Below are 17105 nucleotides of genomic sequence, written 5' to 3'. Positions count from 1 at the left end.
CAGGTTTGGTGGAACACGCCTGTAATCCCAGCTACTTGGGAGGCACAGGCAGGAGGCAAGGGCATATAGCAAGACCCTATCTCAAAAACAAACTTAAAAACAAAAGGACTTGTAGGTGCAGCTCACTTCTGAGTGCTTGCCTAGCTTGCGTCATGTGTCACTGGGTTCCATCCCCAACACACACAAAATCCAGACTCTGCACTGACAAAGTGCAGTGGGCTGGTGAAGCTGTCACCACTTCATTGACAGCCTTTTCCCCACCCTTTTTTCTCTTTCTTTTCCTTCCTTCTTTCTCTTTTTTTTTTTTTTTTTTTTTGTGGCAGTGGGGGTTGAACTCGGCTCATTCTTGCTAGGACTCTGTCAATTGAGCCATTCTGCCAGCCCTTTCACTTTAGCTACTTTTCAGAGAGCATCTTGTGCGTCCAGGCCAGCCTAGACTGTAATCATCCTCTTTATGCCTCCTGCAGAGCGAGGATCACAGGTACACACTACCACACCTGGCTTGTTGATTGACATTGGGTCTTGCCAGCTTTTTGCCCAGGCTGGCTGTGAACCGAGATCCTCCAGTTCTCTGCCTCCTCTCTGACTTTGCCTGAAGGTTGACTTTTGGCTCTGTTTGGGGTCAGACATGGGTGGGCAGCCTGGGGGCAACTGTCAGTCTGTGGAGGACCTTTCCCGGCCCCTCACATGTGACTGGGGGCTTAGGCATGGATGGTGCATCTCTTTCTTGGTGGCAGTTTGCAGGCGTGATTCCACAGTGCCCAGGAAGAAGCAGTGGTGGAGGAAGTGCCATCGGTGCCTGACAGTCCCCCTCCTTCCTCCTCCCTTCTGCTTTTGAGGCATCTGACATGCGTGTAGCGAGTGGGCACTTCTGCTGACATCACTGTGCAGACAGCTGACACCCATGGGTTCCTGTATGCTTGGGCCACCTTTCGTGAACTGACACCCAGCTCTTGACTGCTAGAGCCGTCCTTAGGATGGCAGCAAGCAGGGCCCAGGGCCATGGGCTTTGGTGACTTTTGATTCCTTGATGGCAGATCTTGGCACTCTGTTTGCTCTTGGCTTTGGTTTGGGACAGGGTCTTACTGTGTTGTCAGGCTGGTCTTGAACTTGTGGCTCAAATGAGGGTCTCGTCACTCTGAGGTGTTTGGGAGGTTGTTGACAACTAACGCTTTCCTTCACGGGAGTCACAGTGGCTCAGAAGGCAGAGTGGAATAGCCTGGAAATGTGCTTCAGATCTGTGGCCGAGCTCTGGCAGAAGGGCATGCTTGTCATCTGTGGGGTCTACAAGCGGGAGCAGGCTGTCTGCACCCAGCCACCGCCACCTTTTCTCACAGGTGACAAGCGGCCCATCTGACTGTACCTCCTTTCTCTGGGTCTTACTGCTCTGGGTAGAAGGTTCTGGAAGCATGCCACAGTTTGAAACTGAGGAGATCACACAGCAGGTGATGGCTGGACACTGTCATCGAGTCAGGCATCGAGTCAGGTCCCTAACAAGCTTGGGGCATGGGGGGACATGAGTGTGAGTCCCACGCCAGCCTGGGCTGCAGATGAGACCTGCTCTCAAAAATCCAGGAGAGAGAGAGAGAGAGAGAGAGAGAGAGAGAGAGAGAGAGAGAGAGAGAGAGAGAGACAAAGAGGGAGGGAGGGAGGGAGAGAGATATATTTATAGAGAAACAGAGAAAGAGAGAGAGAGTCAGGGAGGGAGGGAGGGAAAGAGGGAGGGAGGGAAAGAGAGAGGGAGGGAAGGAGAGAGACAGAGAGAGAGAGAGAGAGAGAGAGAGAGAGAGAGAGGAGGTGTGTTAGCAGGTAAGGAAGCTTTAGGGCATTGCAACTCACACCTGTAATCCTAGCTTCTCCAGAGGTGGAGCTGGGGAGGATTGCGGTTTGAGGCCAGCTTGAACAAAAAGTTAGCAAGACCCCATCTCAGTCAATAATCTGGGTGTGGTGGTGCACGCCTGGCATCAGAGCTAGATGGGACATGTAAATAGGAGGATCGAAGTCCATGGCAGCCTGTGATAAATGAAGGACCCTATCTCAAAACAAGAAACAAAAAAGAAGGGCTGGGGAAGTGACCCAAGCCCTTGCCCGCCTCGCAAGTGTGACACCCTGAGTTCACGCCCCAGTACCACAATAAAAAGGAAGTTTTGGGGTTCTGTTTGTTTGGTTTTAGGTGGACTGGGGTGTGAACTCAGGGCTTTGTACTTGCGAAGCAGGCGCTCTTCCCCTTGAGCCACACCTCCAGTACATTTTGCTCTGGTTACTTTGGAGATGGGGTCTCTTGAACTGTTTGCCCAGACTGGCCTCAAACTGCATTCTTCCGATCTCAGCCTCACAAGTAGCTGGGATTACAGGCTGAGCCACTGTGCCTGCCTTAGAAAGGAAGTTTTACTATACACCACAGTCCACCTCTCAGACAGAGCTTCCCCTTCTCTAGCTGTTTGTGCTGTTCTGTTCAATTAAGCATCACTGGGCCTCTTCACTTCCCACCCCTCAGCGAGCCCATGGCGGTGTTGCACTGCCCCTCTGTCTCTCAGTGTCTCAGTCCACTGTGTGCTGCTGTACCGCAGTCCCCGAGGCTGGGCGCTCGTAACAACTGGAGTTGCCTTCTTACAGCTGTGGAGGGGCCAGGGCATCCAAGGCAAAAAGTCCACAGCTGAGGAGGACCTTCTCCTCCCCCCTTCCCTCCCCACATCATCCCACAGGGAAAGAAGGGGGAGGAGAGGAGGCCAAGCTCATTCTTTTCTTGGGAACCCACTCCCTCAATGACAGCATTAATCCACGCACAGGAAGAGCCCTCATGGCCTCGTCACCCTGAGGACACACATCAGGGGACATGTGGCACCCCATGGAAGCCTTCAGTCTTTTAGTGGCTGCTCACTTTCCCACCTGGCTGGCACTGTCCCTACTGAGGGACATCCTGTGAGGTCAGCAAGGTTGGTGAGGGGCTTAGTGGGAGAGTGTGGACTGGCTGCTGGCCAGGGTGGGTCCTGCATTGCCTGGTGCCTGTATTAGCCATGTGACCTGGACCAGATCGTCGCAATGTCCAAGGCATCCAAGCTGGGGCTGGCATGGAGTCCCCAGTGCCAGCAGGTGCCATCAGCGTGCATTTCAACAGTCACTCGGGTGGCTGGTAGAGGATGCTGTGAGGGCGGGAAGCGGTCGGTGGCATGTGTGCCGGGCCACAGAAGACTCTCCCGATTCAGAGCCACAGAGCCTGCTCTCCTGGCCACCTGGTCACAGAGCGGTGCACCCTGCCTCTGAGCTGACAGCCAGGCGAGAGTCATCACTCATGAAATGGGGAATGACCTGGCTGTGGCCACCACACGTCCTGGGTGACCTGCTGTTGGCACAGGAGTGAGGATTTGCCAGAGAACACTAGCTGCCTCCTGAGTTGAGTAGGCGGAACAGCCGTGTGTGAAAATGTCCTGGGGTCTGGGGTGTGTCTGGAGGGTGTTTGAAGGCCTGAGTTTTAACTTTTACCGTGGGGAAGGGGAGGGCAGGAGTGTGGCCTGAGGCTGTGGTCCCAGCCACTCACGAGGCCAAGACAGGAGGTCTCTTGAACCCAGGAGTTTGACACCAACCTGGGCAACTCAGTGAGACCCTCACTCAACCAAAACAATTAAGTTTGGGGGGGGTGGTGGGACACTCTGTCCCTTCTGGGGGACCGTGTCCACTGTGACCAACACTTAGGTTTTTCTTACAGATGCCCGCTGGAAACCCACTGTATGAATCTTACTACAAGCAGGTGCGTGGCCCTCTGGCTCTGACTGACTGACTGGTTCGGGGAGTGGAGCCCGGGCCCTCCATGTGCCGAGCAGCTCAATGCCAAGTAGACGTAGCCTTCTGTCCTTTTCCGCTCAGTGTGACGACTGCAGCTTGGGGTGTAGACCCCCTCTGACCCCACTGTTGCCCTCCTCCTTCAGGTGGATCCAGCGCACACAGGGAGAGTGGGGGCCAGTGAAGCAGCACTGTTTCTGAAGAAGTCAGGGCTGTCAGACATCATCCTGGGGAAGGTAGGTGAGGACCAACAGACATTTCCGTGGAGGCCACTCCCGCATGCGGCCTGCTTGCCCAGAGCTGTAACTCGTTGGTCCAGATGCCCCAGTGAAGCCAGGTGTGGTGACACACGCCTGTAATCCCAGCACTTGGAGGCACAGGCGAGAGGATCACAAGTTTGAGGCCAGCCCAGCTACACAGCGAGAGCCTATCCTACCCTCCCTCTTACCCCGAAAAGTAAACCAAGCAAATGCTCAGGTGGCGTCCCCATGGCTACGTGTCAGTGGACAGCAGACCTGAGTGACCTGGGGCTCATGGTAGCTGTGGATTTATGCTGGGGTGGAGGTGCCATCAAGTGCCCTAGCTTTAAAGCCAAGTGGACCTGGGGTTCCTTGCACCCTGCTCCTGGCTGGCTGTGTGCCCATGGGCAGCTCACCCACCTGATCTGAGTTGGCCTGGTCTTCTGCGGCCTGGGCACGCTCACTGCAGCTCCAGGGCCGTGGGTACCGGTAGGCAGGCAGTGCCACGTTCTGGTCTCTGCTGACACTCGGGTGCTCTTGTGTTTCCGCAGATATGGGACTTGGCTGATCCAGAAGGTAAAGGGTTCTTGGACAAACAGGTACATACACGTGCACACGAGCAAAGGGAGGGCTGGATGACCCCGTACTCCCTCCCCTGCCACCCCACCGTCGAGGCGAAGCCGAAGCCCAGCCCCCAAACCTCAGTGGGTGTTCACGTGGGAGTGCAGGTGTTCAGATGCTTGCTCGCCCGTCTTTGACCGTCTTGTGGCCTTACCTGTGATACCAGAATCATTTCAGATTCTTATGCACACTGGGCTGCATCCCCAGTGCTTAAAAAGCAGCGCACGAGGCCCTGAGGTCCATCCCCCAGCACTGCGAAACAACAGCTCGGACACATACGGGCGCCATCGCTTAGCGTCTTAGGCATTTGACTCTGCTGCTTTATACAGTGTAGCACTTGAGTGTTAGGAGTGTCGTTTTGAAAAACACCTATTTGAGGTTTCGAAGACTACTGGATTTATGAGTCTGTTTCAGCATCTTCAGTGACCCAGGGTGAGTCCCTGTCTTTGAGTGCTCTTTAGTTTTTAGTATTTATTTCTTTTGCAGTGCTGGGGATGGGGCTCAGGGCCTCACACATGCCGGGCAAGCGCTCACCACTGAGCCGCACTGTGCTTTCCCAGTCCTTCCTCCCCCAGAGCCCGTGGGCGACAGCTGTCCCCTGCCTGCCCAGCCATGTGGCACTGACACCTCCCCTTGTCTGATTCGCAGGGTTTCTATGTTGCACTGAGGCTGGTGGCGTGCGCGCAGAGCGGTCATGAAGTCGCCTTGAGCAATCTGAGTGTCAGCATGCCTCCACCCAAATTCGTGAGTGTCCTGGCTGGGGTGTACACAGCTGCAGGCTCGCTCTCGCCTGCCCACTTGTCATGGAGAAGGTCACTCACATAAGCACAATTCAGCATTTTCAAGTGCACCATTCTGTGTGCAGCCATCACCTCTGTCTAGTTCCAGAACATTCCATCCCCTCAAAAGAAGGCCCTGAGCCCATCAGCACTCACTCCTCATCCCTTTCCCTTGTCCCTGGTGGCCACTGATCTGCTTCCTGTCTCTGTAGACTTGCCTTTTCTGGATGGTTTTTTGTTTTTTCATTTTTTGGTGGAACTGGGCTTTGAACTCAATGCCTCACACTTGATAGGCAGGTGCTCTACTACTGATCCACTCCACCAGCCCTTTTTTTGGGGTTTTTTTCCAGATAGGGTCTCTTGACTGATTGGCTGGGGCTGGCTTTGAACAGCAGTCCTCCTTATCTCTGCTTCCCGAGTAGCCAGGATTATAAGCAAAGAGCCAATGGTGCCGGCTTCTTTTTCTTGTTTTGGTGTAATTGGGGTTTTTTAACTCAGGGCTTTGTACTTGCAAAACAGATTTTCTACCCCTTGATCCACACTTGTAGTCTGTTTTGCTCTGGTTATTTTGGAGATGGGGTCTCTAGAACTGTTTGCCTGGGGTTGGCCTTGAGCTTTGATCCTCCCTACCTCAGCCTCCCAAGTAGCTAGAATTATAGGTGTAATCCTGGAACTGGGGTTGGAACTTAGGGCCTCACTTGCTAGGCAGGCTCTTTGCCACTGGAGTGGTACCTCAGCCCTGTTCTGGTCATTTTTCTAAGTGGAGTCATACACTGTGGGGTCTTTGCGTCTGGCCTGCGTCACCCTGCACAGTTTTGAGGTTCACCTGTGCTACAGTGTAGGTTAGCACATTGCCGTTTTGTGTGGCTGAATGTGGACAGTGCTCCACTATGTGACACTCCTCATCGGTGGACAAGTGGATGTGTCCACTACCACATTTGTTTAAACACCAGTCCTCACATCCTTTTGGGAGCGGAATTGCTGGTCCGCTTAACTTTAGAGGTCTGCTCTGTGTGGTGGCTCTAAGAGCTTTCAGTGAACACTACTCCTGCGGGTTAACCTGTGCCCGCCCACCACAGCAAATGTTTCTTTTCTTCTGCAGCATGACACCAGCAGTCCACTGATGGCCACACCACCTTCTGCTGAGACCCACTGGGCCGTGAGGGTAAGTGAGTGCAGTGGTCACGTGCATCATTGTAACCTTTATGATGTGCTTCAGAACATCTGCAGGACACTTGTGTCATCTGTCCTGTGTGGGTGTCTCCAGCATCAGCGTGAAATACCTTTCCCTGTCCTTGGAAGTTGCCTGTGAGGCCACTAGCCACATTGCAGAAGTCAGATTCCCAAAAGCCTGCAGCTCAGATCCCACTCAGGCTCTGGTTGCCCATGCTGGCTGCTCAGAATAGAAGAGCAAGCTGGGCACAGTGGCTCATGCCTGTAATCACAGTTTCTTAGGAGGCTGAGACTGGGAGGATCAAGGTTCAAGGCCAGCCCCAGCAACTAGTTTGGGAGACCCCCATCTCCAAAATAACCTGTGTAAAATTGATTGAAGGAGTGACTCAAATGGTAGAGTGCCTGCTTTGCAAGCACAAAGCCCTGAATTCAAATCCCAGTTCCACCAAAGAAAATAAGAAGAGAAAATTGGGAGAGCCTGAGAGGCCCCTTACTCTCAGCTGCTTCTCATCGTCGTTCTTTCCTTTCGAAGACCCTCACTGTTGTGTGCATCTCTCAGCACTCAATATGTGATTTGCCGAGACGGAGAATGTTGTGTCTGCTTCTAGAGAGAAAAATAAACAAATTGGACATGGTGGGCAAGCCTGTAATCCCCCGCGCTCGGAGACAGGAGGATTGTGGTTTTGAGGCCAGCCTGGGCTGCACAGCAGCACCTTGTCTGTCTCAAAAAGATGGGGCTGGGGGCGGGGGGTGGACGGGAGCACAAAACCGTCCCTGGTAACTGGCCCCGTCCCTCCACTCCTTTCCCCGGCCTTCTCATGGTGTCCTCCCCGCCCCTGCCACCTTTTGTGGTGCTGGGGCAGGCGTTCCATGGCTGAGCCCCACCTCCAGCCCCCGGATGGCCTCACTTTCTTTTTCTTTTTTTTTTTTCTGTCAGAATTAAGTTTTAGTTCATGTCTGTTTCACTCAGCAGTTGAACAGTCAGATTCATCGTCTGAACTGTTTTCAAAGATTGTGCATTAATCACCACTAAAAACTTACCCATTACACACACACTAAGGATATGTGGATTTCTGCCAGTGCCTAAGGTAACCAACATATGTGTGTATATGTATTAGCAGTTCTTTCAAACTTTGTAACTGTCTTGTAGTTACTTCCCACAGACCTAAGAAATGGCCCTGTGAGTAAAGCAAAACCACACAATTACTGTATGAGGCGTTTCCAGCGATGTGTGGCTATTATACAGAAGCCCCATCGGGATAGACCTCAGTTGGCCTCACTTTCACTTGACTTAAATAGCACCTTTGTGATTAAAAAAAAAAGACAAACCTCCCGCCTCCTGTGTCCCCAACGCTTGTCGCTTTGTTACTGTTGTTGGCTTTTTAGTGTTTAGTTTGTGTTGTGGGGTTTGTTTTTGTTTTTTTGGTTTTTTTTTTTGAGACAGGATCTTGCATGTAACCTAGGCCAGCCGTGAAGTTGATCTACCTGCCCCCTCCTCCTAAGAGCTGGAATTACAGGTGTGGCCACCACTCCTGACTTTTGTGCTGGTGTTCACACAGTTGGTTTGTTCCCTTCTTGGAGAGGTTGTGGTGAGGGTGGGGTGGGGCCTTTCAGGAAGAGGGCAGGAACAGCTCCCTGTGGCTGGGTCGCTGTGGAGTCTCTGCCTGGGCACTGGAGTATTCGGGCAGCGTGAGGACCATACCCCAGTCTTCAAAGCCCAGTCTTTGAAGAGAGCAATGCGCTCAGGAGAGGAGGGCAGGGACTCCATCCGCACTGAGAGGCGGCCAGGAAACAGCCCAGGAGAGCGGGGAGTTTGTCCCCAGCAGAGCCTCCTGAGCCGCAGGAAGAGGGGCAGGCGTTCACACAGACAGGTGCGAGCCGCGCCTGCTGTCCATCCTATCCGCTCTGCTGCTTTTCTTTTTCTCTCCAACCTTTTTGCTTTACTTTATTTTTAATGTATCTTTTTCTGTGCTGGGGATGGAACCCAGGGTGTCATACCTGTTAGGCAGGCGCTATACTACTGAGCCACGCCCCCAGCTTTAATTGTTTAACTTTTAAAGTTATTTTTATTTTTTAACTATTACTATTTTTTTTTTCCAGTGCTTGGATTTGAACTTGGTCTACACCTTGAGCCACTCCACCAGCCCTGTTTTTGTGATGGCTTTTTGAGATAGCATCTCACGGAACTATTTGCTCAGGCTGACTTTGAACCACAATCCTCCTGATCTCTGCCTCCTGAGTAGGCATTAGCCACCATGCCTAGATTTTGATTGGTTGAGATGAGGTCTGGCTAACTTTTTTTCCCAGGCTGGACTCTAGATCTCTGCCTCCTGGATAGCTAGGATGACAGGCATTAGCCTCTGCACCAGGCCCAGTTTTAAAATTTTCACTGTGGTTAAGTACACATAGGGCAGAGGTTTGAGCCATGTCTAAGCTCACAGTTCTGTAACATTAACACATTCACACTGTAGACAGCATCACCCCCACATGCTCCATAACTTCTTCCCCTTCCCAATGGAAACTCTCTCCCCACTGGGCACTGAGACACCCGTCCCTCCAGCCCCTCCAGTCCCACCCTTCTAGTTTTAAACCCGTCATTCTCCCCAGTGCTGGGGATGGAACCAGGGCCACCCCCATGCCAGGGGAGCGCTCAACCCCTGAGCTGCACCCAGTGCTGTCTCTGGCCATTAGCAGCAGGACTCCCCGTGTTTAAAGCTGATTTCAGTCATCTTTGCTGCAGAAGCTGTATGTGCATTTTCTTCTCTTGCCCTGCTGGGCAGGGGTGTCATGTGTCTCCCTGCAAGGCTGCCCTCCTGCAGTAGCTGGGCAGAGCATGGCCTTGGCCCCAGGGCCTGGTGTGGGAGATCTGTATCTGTCAGGTGGAGGCTCCCTGTGGAAACCCCAGAAGCCATGCTGTTCTAGCCATCCAAGACTTTCACCAGGGGCCCCACATGGGTGCTGTCACTCACCTGTGCTCTTCCCTTCCCACAGGTGGAGGAGAAGGCAAAGTTCGATGGCATTTTTGACAGCCTCTTGCCCATCAGTGGCTTGCTGTCTGGAGACAAGGTCAAGCCCGTCCTCATGAACTCCAAGCTACCTCTCGATGTGCTGGGCCGGGTGAGTGTGCAGGGTGGATGGGCCTCTCCTCCAGCCCTGTGCTGTGTGGCCATGACCTGGCTGTGACTGTTCGCCCAGCCTGTGCCATCAGGGGCTTCCTGCGGCCTGAGTACTTCCACAGTTGGTGGCTCAGGGTGTTGTCACGGGGTGTGGCCCGTGGGGAAGGTGCTGGAGTCCTCCGTTCCACAGATGGACAGGCTCAGAAGGGAGAGTGCTGCTGTCCCCTACCTGGGACAGGCCAGGCCACACCTCCGTCCCTCCAGCCCTGAATCCCTCTTCCCACAGGGCTCATTGTGAGGGCTCTGTGTATTCTCATTTCTGTCACTGTGCTGGGGCAGATGAGGCCCCCACCAGCCTGGCCCAGCCTGGGGGTGCTGCTGCCTTGGGGTCTTACTCCTGACTGTCAGCAGGACCTGGGGGAAAGGGGCAAATGCAGGCCATCCCCGACTCCCAAATAATGTTCACAAAGCGTCACCGCTCTCAGCACAGCCCAGGATGCCAAGTGCCCCCTTTATACTTTGTTTTAAAGTGGGGGTGGTTATTGGCAGGGGTGTCCCATGTCCCTCATCCTGTCCGCGATAGTGTTGCTGCCCAGAGGCGGTGCTGTGTCAGTGCTCACCAAATCCCCAATAAACCGTGCAGTCACATTGTGACGGAGGGGCCGAGGCTAGGAAGGGTGTCCTGCCCGTCTCCCCGTGGGTCAGGGGGCTTCTCCCCTGCTCGCCTTCGCTCCCCAGCCAAGCCAAGCGCGCCGCACAGCCCTCACCCGCACATCTGGTGCGCATGCGTCTGCGCCTAGCGCGCGCGGCCCGTGCTGTGCATGCGCGCGCCCACCCGCCGTGCCTCTGCCCTGTTCTGCAAGCTTTCCCAGAGCTTGCTCTGGGCGGGCCTTGTGGGGAGCATTGGGAAGATGGGGTGCACCTAGATAGCGTCAGGGAGGTGAAATGAATGCAGAATGCTTCCGGGTGTGATGTGCTCATGACAGGACACACGTGCAGCCCTGTGCTCCCACTCTGCGCACATGCCTTACTGGGGGTGGCATAGGCTTGGTCACGGTTTTGATCTTGATGTTGAAGAGTGGACGGGCTGTGGATGTTTTGGTGTGGAATCGACAGGTGACGGGTGTTCAGAGAACCGAGGAGCAGTCCTCACACCCGGTCACCCATGCAGCAGGCAGCACCTGGGGCGCAGTGCGAGTGTGGGGGGCAGGGCTTGCTGTGCTGCAAGCTGGCCTCCCCTGTAACCTGGCCATATGTCTGTGCCCCACAGGTCTGGGACCTCAGCGACATTGACAAGGACGGACACCTGGACCGGGATGAGTTTGCTGTGGTAGGCCCCGCTGGGAAGGGAAGGGAGTGTGTAGCACATGTGGGGCTCTGGCTTCTGTGTCCCCTTAGTTAGCTTGAAGACAGTGCTGATTGTGGTGACTCCAGATGCGTGGGAAAGCTAGTGACAGCAAAGAGTCCTGGAGCTCCCTTCCCTCCTCCCAGCTCCCCAGGGTTGCTTCCTCCCTGTGCTTCGTGCACTTGCACCAACGAACCTTTCCTCTGAAATGTTTGCAAAGAGTTAAGTCACAGGTGCTCTCCATCCCAGAACACTTCACTTTATCTTCCTTTTTTCCTCTCTTTCTTTCCTTCCTTCCTTTTTTGGTTTGTTTTGGTTTGTTTTTGAGACAGGGTCTGGGTTCACCTGCCATTTCCTGCCCGCCTCCCCAGTACAGGCTGCTGGGGTGGCTGGGGCACGCCGCCATACCCACTGCACCTGTGCTTCCTGCAGCCTGTCCCATGAGGTCAGCTGTGGGATTATCCACCTGAGATATCATGTCATTCCACAAAACATTTCAGATTTGGGGTTCTGTCCACTTGTCCAATTTCCAATTTTCAGATCAGGAATGCTCACTCCGTGAGCCCAGGATGTACCTCTGTGCTAGAGATGTTCAACACCTATGACGTGACCTTGTGACACAGATGAAAATTGAAGGCTGTGATTACCTTACTTTACATGAGCACAAAATCTTTGAAATTTTCCACTTTTAAGTTAAATTTGACTCGTCTGAGGTAATGACAGACCCCTCTGATGCTCCTTCCTAACCCCACACCACTGGCAGTCAGTCATAGGCGTCCTTCCCACCCAGGCGGAGGAGTCAGCCTGTTCTCTCCTCCGGTTGTTTGTTAATTGGCTTGTCTTCAGAGCATTTAAAACTCATTAAGTTAACCATTACATTTTTTATTGTGGTAAAAAACATAACACCAGTAAGCTCACTGTCTTCAGGTGCTCGGTTCAAAGCTAGCCTGGGCATATAGTTCACGACTATCTGGACAAAACTCATCACAAAAAAGTGCTGGTGGAGTGGCTTAAGGGGTAGGCCCTGAGTTCATGCCCCCGTATCAAAAAAAAAGTTAAAAGAATATGGTGAACTTAGTGGCATGTGATTTTGAAGGAGAACAGGGCGGGGGAAGGACAAGGCTGAGGTCCTGTGGCACCTCTCCCATCTACAGAGCATGCGTCCTCACCATGACCTTCCATTTTTGTTTTGTTCTTCTATTTCCACTAAAACTGCTGTTGATCTGCAAATGGACCTCAGAAGCCTGTGCTTCTGCGTTTCTTCTCATCACTAGCTGGTTTTTAACATTTTATCCTTTTGAGTGACCATAAAATTTATGTCATTTATGTGTTCCAAACCTGCTCTGAGTGTCAGAACTCAGGAGGCTGAAGCAGGTAAATCTCCAACTTGAGGCCAGTCTGGGCTACATAGGGAGTTCCAGGTCACTTTAGGCTACACAGAGAGACCCTACCTCAAAAATAAAAAAACAAAAAAATAAAACCCACCTCGATTTGTTTGTTTGTTTTTTGGTTCTGGGGTTTGAACTCAGGGCTTTATCTTGAGCCACTCTGCCAGTCCTTTCTTGTGATGGGTTTTTTTTTTTTCAAGATAAGGTCTCATGAACTACCTGCCCTTACTGGCTTTGAACTGCGATCCTCCTGATCCCTGCCTCCTGAGTAGCTAGGATTACAGGCGTAAGCACCTGTGCCTGGCCCCACCTGTTTTGAGGAAGGGACGTCTGTGATTTTCATTAGTTGGTTGCTTTTAAAATAGACTTGGAAAATCTGTGATTTAGACAAAGTTTATTTCCCGTCCTGCCTGGGACAGGGGGCTCCTGTCCTCCACACAGCATGCCCTGTGGGGATGCTGGGAGTGCAGGCAGCCCCCATGGTGTTTCTTGACCGCCAGTCCAGTACCCTGGAACTCATCAGGCCTGCGCTGGCGCCCCACTGTGAAGGGAATAGCAGCCCTGGGTCCACGCTGCAGATGGTGCGAGCTCTGTGTGCACCCTCATTTTCCCCCCCCCCCGCACACTCCCCGTGATGAAGCTTAGTTTGTAAATTCAGCACAGTAAGAGAGACAGTGCTTGGTGATAAGTTCATTGTTGCAATCGACTGTAGCACATTTCGATGACTGTGGTACCTCTGTTTCTGGGATTTCCTGTTTTTGGACTGTGGGATGCTCGTGGATAGCGGGGCTGCTGTGTGAGCCTGGCTGGGTCAGCCCCTGCCTGGGCTCGTGTGTCCTGGAAGTCACACACAGGAAGAGAACTCATCAGATGGCTGGGTTTTCACACGGTCATCTGAGAGCTGTCCCCCAGAGGGCTGCCCTGGCCTCCTCCCTCTCCCCGTGGCCCCACCCCAGCCTCGCTCCCTCAAGGCCAGTCTCATTTGCACCCACAGGCCATGCACTTGGTGTACCGGGCCCTGGAGAAGGAGCCGGTGCCCTCCGTCCTGCCCCCATCCCTCATCCCACCCTCCAAGAGGAAGAAGACTGTGTTCCCCGGTGCTGTGCCCGTCCTGCCCGCCAGCCCCCCACCCAAAGACAGCCTCCGCTCCACGCCGTCCCACGGCAGTGTCAGCAGCCTCAACAGTGCGGGCAGCCTGTCGCCCAAGCACGCCATCAAGCCAACGCAGGTACGGGCCCTTGGTCGTTTTGGGGAGCAAGTTTGTGAGCAAATGTTTCAAAAAAGTATTGACTACAGAGATTCAGAATTTCCCTTCTTCCTTTTTTTTAAATCTGGTGGCTTGAACTTGGGACTTCACACGTGTAAAGCAGGTGTTCTACCCCTTGCGCCTCCTCCAGCCCCAGGAGCTTTCCTTATTGCCGCATAAGTGCAGTCATTTGTTGGTACTGGGGTCTCTGCCGTCATGGACTTCCATCCTGTGCTCTGCATGGAGCGCACTGCCCCGGCTTAAGCCTCAGCACCTTGCTCTGTCAGGCCTTGTTGTGGGGGAGCCTGGCAAGACCTCGGCCCCGTCCTCCCGCCACGCCAGGCCCACTGTGCTGAGTGTCGTCTGTCCCCTTAGCTCCATGAGCAGGGTTGGTTCTGGTTATAATCCCAGCCTCTAGAACAGATGCTCCTAACTGCCCGTTGAATGATGGAAGGAGGCCTGGGTCACAAGTCCCTGCCCCCCACGACAGCACATGCATCCCAGGCTCCACACCTGCGGGTCAACATGGATGGAAACCGTTGGGAAGCAGAGGTCCTACATGCGCAGGCTCTTCCTTGTCACCGTTCCCCAAACAGTGTGGTACAGCAGCCCTTCCCAAGCATCGGCCTGTCTGCCAGGACCGTACAAGCCATTGGGAGGTGGTGAGCAGGTGCTGCGCAAGCTACGCCATTTTACACAGGGAGTTCTGAGCATCCCCGGAGTTTGTTGTCTTTGTGGAGCCCTGGAACTGGTTCTCTTTGGAGACGGAAGAGCAACTCTGCTCCATACCCAAACACGTTTCCTGTCGGACTCTGTGGTGTGTGCCTGTAGTCCCAGCACTGGGAAGCTAAAGCAGGAGTGCAGGGCCACCTGGACGCCGTAGTGAGACCCCAGAGGCAGATGTGTGTTGTTAGAGCCTCCCAGTGGACTCTGTGTAGGAGGGCGCCTCTGAACTAGGGTGAAACGTGCAGGGAAGGAATGCAGGTCACTGCTGAACCCTGCGTCCGTCCCAGCCTCTCTCATGGTCTCAAAGGCAGAGCGAAGACCAGCCAGCAGCCAGCCAGCCCCTGCCCGCCTGAGTCAGGGTGGGCAAAGCGGAGGGAGGAAGGCACAGGCAGGTGGTGCTGTCTCCTGCCAAGCCAAAATGACCAGGGCCGCCAGAGGACAGCTGTGGCCAAGCTGAGTGCAAGCACTGGGGGTGTTCTAGAAACAGGAAGGGGGCTGAGGCAGCCTCTCCCTGGTCATCTCATGATCACCCAGGTCCTCACAGCAAGCCCCACGTGACCGATTCACCAGTGGCGTCTGTAGGGGTGTCTCCTCCCCTAAGGATTAGCAGCTGGTGGAATCGTAGTCCTGACAGTGGGCACGTTAGGGATCACAATTGATATCCCCAACACCTCCCCCCAGGCCAGCGACTGTCAGAGCCCCAGGCCTCCTGGATTGGGGCGAAGCTCCTTCTTCCTCCAGGGTCTGCTCACTGCTTATGCAAGGGCTGCTGAGCGTGCCTCCAACCCCAGCCCTCCCTGGGAAAGCTGTGCTCCAAGATACCTACCCCCTACTGTGGGTCATGCACCGTATTGCCATCAGAGGCTGGCCTCTGATGTTCCCGGAGGCCCAGAACCCAGGCGGCCAGACCACCCTTGTCATCCCATAGTGTGATGTCTTAGGACTCTTGGGGCTCACCGTTCCTCTGCCTCAGCCTGGCTTGTCTGGCTCATGTCACTAGCTGCTGTGGCCACTTGACTCAGGCCCTCTCCTCTGGCTATAACTGAATGCCACAGGCTGAGTGATTTATAAAGAACGAAGGTTTATTTCAGTCCTGTGCCTGCGGGGGCCTTCCTGCTTGTGTCTTCACACAGGGAGGGCATGGGGGAGCAGCTCTATGATACAGCTCCCCGAGATGGCTCAGGGATCCATGGGGTCCATGCGTTCCAGGACAGGCCCTTAGCGTGCTGCTCTGGGGACACATGCAAACACTAGCAGGCAGCGAGGTCTTTTGTCCTTAGGTTTTCCTTACTTGAGACTTTCCATCCACCCTGACCTCACTCTACAACAGACACAACTCACTTGCTGAAATGCCACCCATGTCAGCCCACCTCCCCATCCAACCCCTCCCTGCCCCCATGTCACCCTGCCTTCCCACCTGGTCTCTTGCTGTTGGAGTCCTGCCATAGGTTCCGGGAGGCTTTTTTTTGATCCATACAACAACACTGATGATTTTAATACATTGTGCTAAGTACAGAAGTTAGAACAAAAGGCTACAAATTGTATGATTCTATAGCATTTTGAAAACTATGAAAGTTTAGGGATACACGTTTGCTCCTTGGGTGAGAGAGAATGGGAGCAGAAGAGGTGCTTTATACAAACAGCCTACGAGAGGGAGTCTCAGGGTGACAGGACTTAGTGCATAGTGCTGGAACGGTACACAGAGGGCAGCACATTTGCCCAAACCAAGAGTTATGTGCATCCATTGTTTCTGCCATTCCACACTCCCCCACCACCACCTCACCGGCTCTGGGAGACTTTTTGATAAATTCTTTGTTCTACTGAAGCCTTCTGCTCCCACAAAACCCCGGGATGGAAGTGACATGGCTCTCGTGGAGGGCTGCCCTCCGCGCTTGCTGTAGATTCCTGTGGTCACAGCTACGTGGCGCTGGACTTGGATGTGGCAGGGGCGGGGGTGGGGGGTGGGGGGAGGCATTCATAAGATGCAGATGCAACCCCTCCCCGCCCCCTGCCCAGGGTCGGCTCAATGCCCCTCTCCAATTATTTCCCAACATCCTCATTGTCAGCACACTTAGAGAACTCCTCTCTCTCTCGCTCTCTCTCTCTCTCATTAGGATGTCATACTTATTTTTTCTTAGTTACTTGTTTTCTAGTAACACACGCTTGTTGGCCTGGGATTGAACCGGGGGCCTTGCACCTGCTAGGCAGGCACTCTACTACTTGAGCCACTCCCCCAGCCCTTTTGTTTTTAATTTGGTTTTGAGACAGTGTGTCACCAACTTTGCCCAGGCTGGTCTGGAACTCAGTCCTTCCATTTCCACCTCCCAGGGAACTGGGATGAGCTACCGTGTGGCTTGGCATTTACTTTTCTATAGTAGAATTTGGGCAGGTGGTGTGAGAGGCCATACATGGAGTGGCCACAGTCTCATGGCTGTGGGCTGTCAGCCCATCTGCCAGAGCAGACCATTGAGGGGGGTTCTGTGGGGTTCTGGGGCCTTGTGGACAGCCATTGCGCTTGGCTGTACCCCAACCTTCCCCAGCCCGGGGCCCTGAGCACCTGCCCATCCCACACATCTGCCTGGGTCTCTGTCAGTGGTGTGCATGCTGACACTGGGCAGGGGCTCTGTCCTCTCTGGCAGTGGGGCAGGGACAAAGGATGATGCACAGAGCCCTGGTGCTGAGGGCTGAAAGC

The 17105-nt window shown here is 53.9% G+C and overlaps 1 protein-coding gene and 2 non-coding genes across 11 annotated transcripts in view; 1 reads left to right on the top strand and 2 right to left on the bottom strand.

Annotated features, from left to right (window-relative positions):
* Eps15l1 (epidermal growth factor receptor pathway substrate 15 like 1) overlaps positions 1 to 17105 on the top strand; it is a 76612-nt gene that overhangs the window by 19886 nt on the left and 39621 nt on the right. For 8 of the 9 annotated variants that reach the window (XM_020167755.2, XM_020167753.2, XM_074053746.1 and 5 more), the window contains exons 2-9: positions 3707 to 3748; positions 3927 to 4016; positions 4571 to 4618; positions 5289 to 5384; positions 6522 to 6584; positions 9584 to 9709; positions 10979 to 11038; positions 13436 to 13669. In XM_020167755.2, coding sequence (XP_020023344.2) covers positions 3707 to 3748; positions 3927 to 4016; positions 4571 to 4618; positions 5289 to 5384; positions 6522 to 6584; positions 9584 to 9709; positions 10979 to 11038; positions 13436 to 13669 — 759 coding nt within the window. The other variant, XM_020167757.2, reaches the window with a different exon arrangement.
* LOC141417152 (small nucleolar RNA SNORD5) lies at positions 7521 to 7592 on the bottom strand. Its single transcript, XR_012441755.1, has one exon. It is a non-coding gene; the product is annotated as a small nucleolar RNA SNORD5 (small nucleolar RNA).
* On the bottom strand, positions 7730 to 7863 carry LOC141417102 (small nucleolar RNA SNORA18). The gene has a single exon (XR_012441721.1). It is a non-coding gene; the product is annotated as a small nucleolar RNA SNORA18 (small nucleolar RNA).

This window comes from Castor canadensis, chromosome 14 (assembly GCF_047511655.1).
Source record: "Castor canadensis chromosome 14, mCasCan1.hap1v2, whole genome shotgun sequence".
Lineage (NCBI taxonomy): Eukaryota > Metazoa > Chordata > Mammalia > Rodentia > Castoridae > Castor > Castor canadensis.
The sequence above is the reverse complement of the archived record's forward strand: the minus strand, read 5'-3'. Positions and strand labels throughout refer to the sequence as shown.